Raw genomic sequence first — 6,173 nt, 5'->3', positions numbered from 1 at the left:
GGGAGGGGGGGGAGAAGGGCGGATATTTGGGTAAAGTGCAAGTTCTTAAACCCAAAAAGGATAAAAATCGGATCGAAAATGCAATAGGCAAGGCATGGAGCGTTATGTATAATGGAAAATCTCGTCACTTTCGACGGAGACATAATACCGTTAGACAACTACTCTCTAGTGATGTTATCATGATTGACTATGTAAAGTCAAGAGATAACGTGTCGGATCCACTTACTAAAGACCTATCTAGAGAGGCAGTTGAAAGATCATCGAAGGGAATGAGCTAAGGCCTAGGACAAGTCATCATGGCGGTAACTCTACTTAGCAAACTGGAGATCCCAAGAGCTAGGTTCAAGAGATCAAACAAAGTTATGAATGGCGGTTCAACATTGTCAAATAACTCAACCCATTCTCGTGATAAAGACAATGTTCAGAAATCAAGGCTAAGCATTAAGGCTTTTTGATGAGTCAATAAATCTTAAAGCTTTTTAATGATTTGCTAAGTCTGGCAAGATATGACCAGATAATGTGTCAATAGGATTACACGTTTAGAAATCACCTATGTGAGTGTGAAGTGTAAGCCGCTTTAAAGGGAATGAAAGTAAAGGCCCATTCTCTAAGCACTCATGAAACCAGGCGGTGTTCATGGCTGAAACAAACACAACCGTGAGAACCAAAGACTGTTAAGGATTGATTGTGTGACTTATGGTTGTCTAGTTATACACCAAAGCTCGACGGTTCAAAGATATCAAATCTACCGATTGACCAAGTATACCCGACATAAGTTCACTACGGAAAGTTCAAAGGGAATACTTATCCAGATGCGATTAATCCTTACTTGCGAATCACACAGTATTTTCATGCATGTTTTTTCTCATTGACCATTCCCTATTCATGTGGGGATTGTCGTGTTCTTATTAAAGGGTGTGAATGGGAAATGGAAGAGGCACCTCTTGGTTTGCACCTCTTCATCTCACCCTTTCATTGTCTATAAAGCCTCATTTTTTATAGAAGGAAAATCTGAAATCTTCTCCTCTCTTTTCTACATTGTTGCATTGTTTTCTAAATAAACATAAGTGTCATGTGTGATTTGCTCCGTTTGTTGAGTTCGCTGAAATTCTGTGATTTGAAGTGCCGCTATTACAGAATAGTTATTCCGTTCTATCCTGGGAGGGATTAATCCGTATACCTTGGACAACAGTGAGGAGATTAAATTCCTAACACACTGTGAATTCTGTGGGCTCGGAATTATTTTACAATTTGTTTATTGAACTAACGTTTGTTTGCTTATCTGATTTTCTAATTTTGAATACAGTAATACCAACACTAGTTAATCTGAATGACCTGCTTGACACCTAGTTAGTATATGTTATACACCCCTAAAATCTAATATTATATTTATACACAGTGTAATATTTAGAAGAAAGGTGGTCAATTTGCCCCTGACTATTAACGTAGTAGTAATTCCTTTGATAGAATTATTAATTTTCTTTATCAATTTCGGAGGCAGTAAAGGAGGATGCAGAAACAACGACTGATGAGAAATCTAAGAAAGACTGTTGGGACTGAAGAGTTGAAGGTAAAGTAGAAGATATGATGCTCATACAAAAGGAGAGAGCTCATACTGTTGGTATATATGGTGGTCCTTTAACAAGTTGTTTGTGATATAAATAAATTAGTTATTGGTATGATGACAATATGAGTTGAGCTTATAGAAAGAAATAAGGATTTATATAGCCGGAACCCCAACTTGTTTAGGAATACATAAATAAGGCGTAGTTATTGTTGTAGAGAAGAGTTGTGCTCTTTATTACTACTAATTAGGTAGAGAAACATTAGAGCTGACGTTGAGGCTGATAACGAGTCATTGAGGTCTAAAGTTTGCTCTAGCACAAAGTTGCATGGCTGCGTTATTAGGTTCAATTTCAAGCCATATATTCTTGCTGAGAATGCAATACTCGGACTTGACTTCAAGACCGAGAGTTTAATTAGAAGCAGATATTTCCATTCTGGTTTAGTTCAAGATGGATGTGGTTTGTTTTAATCAAATTAGAAAGAATACAACAGTAAGCATAGGAAATAATACACATTAAGCTTGATGTGTTGACCTTTTATCACACTGTGGGCTACTAAGAAACAGAGAACCTTAATCCTTATCCATTCTATGCCACTGCAACTTTGAGTATCTTGTTTCATTATGGGCTAGGCTACTAATTACTTTTAGCTTGTAGAATCTTAATTCCCAGGAACTACTGGATACAACTCGATTGCCAAAAGAATGACATTTTAAGCAAGCTTACTAGGGTTTTCTTTTTTTATAACTGTGGAGCCCGAGCCAACTTGCGCGCACCTAGACTAATTCCACGGGATACCTGCTGCCTCCAGCCAGCAACATATATCAGGTAACTCTATTCACCAAGACTTAGATAGATGAAAATAAACCATCTAGTGTTTTTTGCCTCCGCTAGGATTTGAACCTAAGACCTCATGGTTCTCGTCCACTTCATTGATCACTAAGCCACACCTTTGAGTGTTTCTAGGAAATTTGTTATAGGGGAGTTTGGGGCAGCAAGAACACTATATTTATTAACGAGTTTCACTAAAATCGCAATTTTGGGACAAAGTATAATATTACGCTGAGAAATTCTCTAATCCAGTAATTTTGCAAATAGCAGCGATATCAAAAGGGAACAGAGAGAACAAAATGAAAAGAACAAATGACAAATCTAAGTATGGAAGAACAATGATTCCTCATAGGTGATCTCGGTTCACCGGAGTGAGTTGAGACAAGAAGAGTTCAAGGAGTGCTCGTTCTCTGGGTTGTGTCTCGGGAAAGGGATCATTTCCTGTCAAAATGTAAGTCGTATCAATGCAAAATCATATTTCTAAATCTGAATCCTTCAACTTATACTTTCATGCAATTATCTACCTCACTAAAGAAGTTTGCTACTAAAACACAAGCTGAAAACCTACCTATATCAAAATTCTCTCAATCCTGGATAAGATTTTAAAGAAGTACGTACCTCTGCTTCAATGAATTTATTTTGAATCGAGATCCTTATTACTACTAGTATCTAAGAAGAAAGTACTCCACATATATGACATTTTGTACTTATGGCTCAACAATATACTAAGTGTAAAAGATATTAACCTGTTGGATACAACGGTGGCCACGGAGCATTATTGACATCAATGATGCCTTCAAACGACGACGTTGGACGTTGTGGATCATTTTCAAATCGATTATTTGGACTCAGATGATCCGTTACTGCAGAGACATTTGGAGTGTGAAGTTGAGTTAAAGATGGTGGTAACATGTTTTCCATGCGTTGATCAGCTTCGTCTCTGCACCCAAAAAAAGCCTCAAATCTCAATATAATTTAAAAAACCAGTGAAAAGGACCACCATTTTGAGAAAGAAAAAAGTATACCTGAAGGGTAGAAGCCCATTGGAATCAAGAAAATTCAGAATTTGGACGTGAGGATCTCTTTGTGAGTGTGGAACCCAATCCATGAATGTATTTGAACTAGTATTTGGAATTGAATCACTTGTTGCCGCATTATTCACCACGTTCACGTTCTGTGATGCAAAATCCATCTAAAAATTACCAAAACACAAGGTTCAATTACTTTGTTCTCAGACATGTCAAAGTTATTTGTAATTGAACAAGAGGAAATTCCAAGAAATAAACTCACCTGTGGTTGTGTGGTGGTTTGTGCTTGGGGAGAGTTATATGTTTCCTCCAATACTTGCTGCGCCGTTCCATCAAAAAATAGAACGTAAGTTCGATTAATGGCTTATAAGAAAACTAATTAAGAACAAATATATGATGGGCAGCCCGGTGCACGAAGTATCCTACATTCACGCAGGGTTCGTGGAAGAGCCGCACCCCAAGGGGTATGATGTAGGCAGTCTACCCTGATGCAAGCATCATTGACTGATTCCACAACCCATGACCTATAGGTCACACAGAGACAACTTTACCGTTGCTCCAAGGCTCCCTTCGACAACTTTATGATGATCAGAGCAAATTTATAACTTAGTAACTTACTTTACGAGCTTGAACTTGTTTTAGTGTTTCTTGGAGTATTTCTTCCCTATATTGTGCCTCACATACTGTGGTGATTTCGCACAAATCGCCTTCATACATTCTGTAAAATGGTAAACATTAAACTTCATAAGTACATAGCATGTTACTTTAAAATTTTATATATTGTCAGTATATATAATTTGATTAATGTAATTTTTAACGAAAAGTTTATGATTAGCCATTTACCTTAATCGCCTATCCGTCTCTTCTAGTTGAGTCTTGTATTTAAGAATTTCTTGTTGAAATTCCTGAACCAATTTTAACTTAAACATGAGAGAAAGAAATCACAAAGCTAAAACGTTACAATAAGCCGATTAGCAGCATTGCCAGGGACGGAGCTAGCATATGCCAGTTACGGGTTCGGGCGAACCCAGTAACTTTAGTCCAAATTCTATATTTGTCTAAAAAGTACATTAAAAATGTACAGATTTTTTATTTAGAACCCAGTAACTTAAAGATTAGAACCCTAAACCCATTAGCTTCAAATCTTAACTCCTCCTCTGAGCATTATGGTAATTATATATAGGAAGGAGTTCACGAGTATATTCTGCTTACCTCAATATGGGAATCAACGCTCGCTGGGCTGCTTAAAATACAAGAATGAAATTAATATTAAAAATAGAGGCTATTTTTCGACGAAAAAAAGCATTTCATATTAGAAGCTACAGAAATCTTGAGGTTATATTGAACCTGGCTGCTTGATACGTTCGATCTGTTTCACATTTTAGCTTAGCAATAGCCCTTTGGAGATGCTGCAAAATTCATATCCAAGAAAAAGAGAAAAAAGAAATGTAGTTCATTTAAAGGAAAAAGGCAAAAAGGAAAAAAAAAAAAACAAACAAACAAAAACCAACAATTCGTACCTCTTGGTTGTGTAAACTTTACAACAGAAAGCACGTACAAACAAGATAAAAGAAAAACATATCAATATGAGCTCAAGAAAGGAGAAGACAAATATTTATATTTGTGTAAAGAAGAGGGGGAATTTATCATTCTACTTGAAGTCGAATTAGTGAATTTCGAATACTAAATGGTTCCCTTACCGTCCTCGATCATGTTCGGGGAGATTCACATAACGTGCCATAATATCTTCAATGCTGTTAATTATAAATCAAAAACACCCCAATAAAAAAAAAGAAAAAGAAAAACATAAAATGATTAAGTTGAAATAGAGAAATTGATTCTTGAAAACTAAAAGGAGAGATTTTATACAAACCTTTTATTTCCAGAAAAAGTACTAACTCTACCAGAAGGAGAGAACATAATAAGGGCAACATCAACATCACAAAGTACAGAAAGTTCATAAGCTTTCTTGATAAGACCATTCCTTCTTTTGGAGAAAGTGACTTGCCTATTTGTTGTATTCTCTATTTTTTTGATCTGAAGTTTTACTCTCCCCATTATTATTCTCCTATCCTAATTCTGTAGAACTACTATCTCCACACCTTTTTAGGTAAGGATGCTAAATATAGAAGTTTGTACTATGAATTGACAAGTCTTGTATATGTCTCTTTCAAAGAAACCTGAAAGATATTTATGGGTACCAACTCAAATAATAAATAAATATAGTACTCTAAGCTTATTGTGTGGAGGAAAAAGAAAAAGAAAAAGAAAAAGAATGAATACAAAATGCAATAAGAAGAGTGATGGTGGAGGTTGGGGAATTAAGTATAAAGAAGATAGAGAGGAAAAGAAAGGTACAAAAGGGAGGAAATATAACAACTGGATTTGGCAACATTAGGCCATTCCAGAAAAGATGACAACACTAAGTTAGCCGCAGAAATAAGAGATGGCGGTGTATTCTCGGCGCCTGTTAAAAGGTGGTTGTTAGAGAGAGAGAGCCTCTAGTCTAGTACAGAAGGTAAGCAATTTTACTTGGGGAAATTCTACTATTCTAACTTCCTTAATTTCTCTGGCATATGAGTAGGAGACTTGGATTTAAACAAAGACTTGATAAAGTCTGAACTGAAAATTTCACCTTGAAGTTATAAATTAGTTACTTCAAATAAATAAATGAGTTGATGCTGCTTTCTGTAGAGATATTCTGAATGGCTGAGGGAATAGTTAATCGTTAAATAAAACAATAATTTAA

The 6,173-nt window shown here is 35.9% G+C and overlaps 1 protein-coding gene across 1 annotated transcript; it reads right to left on the bottom strand.

Annotated features, from left to right (window-relative positions):
* Positions 1–2,591: 2,591 nt before the first annotated feature.
* On the bottom strand, positions 2,592–5,776 carry LOC109240374 (agamous-like MADS-box protein AGL104). The gene is made up of 11 exons (XM_019407004.1): positions 5,298–5,776; positions 5,125–5,178; positions 4,945–4,960; positions 4,772–4,833; positions 4,637–4,664; positions 4,268–4,329; positions 4,043–4,142; positions 3,687–3,743; positions 3,422–3,588; positions 3,143–3,336; positions 2,592–2,837 (listed from the first exon to the last, which is right to left on the bottom strand). Exons 1-11 carry the CDS (start codon positions 5,480–5,482, stop codon positions 2,743–2,745), a joined length of 1,020 nt encoding a protein of 339 aa, XP_019262549.1. The 5' UTR covers positions 5,483–5,776; the 3' UTR covers positions 2,592–2,742.
* Positions 5,777–6,173: the final 397 nt, after the last annotated feature.

The sequence above is a fragment of the Nicotiana attenuata genome, unplaced genomic scaffold, assembly GCF_001879085.1.
Source record: "Nicotiana attenuata strain UT unplaced genomic scaffold, NIATTr2, whole genome shotgun sequence".
Classification (NCBI taxonomy): domain Eukaryota; kingdom Viridiplantae; phylum Streptophyta; class Magnoliopsida; order Solanales; family Solanaceae; genus Nicotiana; species Nicotiana attenuata.
Note: the sequence above shows the minus strand (reverse complement) of the source record. Positions and strands in the feature narration are given on the sequence as shown.

Bases quoted from the DNA above. Each gene is read 5' to 3' on its own strand.
- LOC109240374 (XM_019407004.1), bottom strand. From the start codon at position 5,482: ATGGGGAGAGTAAAACTTCAGATCAAAAAAATAGAGAATACAACAAAT. The intron at 4,665-4,771 runs GTTCAATATAAC...TATTTTAAGCAG, and splicing joins CGAACGTATCAAGCAGCCAG to CCCAGCGAGCGTTGATTCCC. The intron at 4,143-4,267 runs GTAAATGGCTAA...ACCATTTTACAG, and splicing joins GAGACGGATAGGCGATTAAG to AATGTATGAAGGCGATTTGT.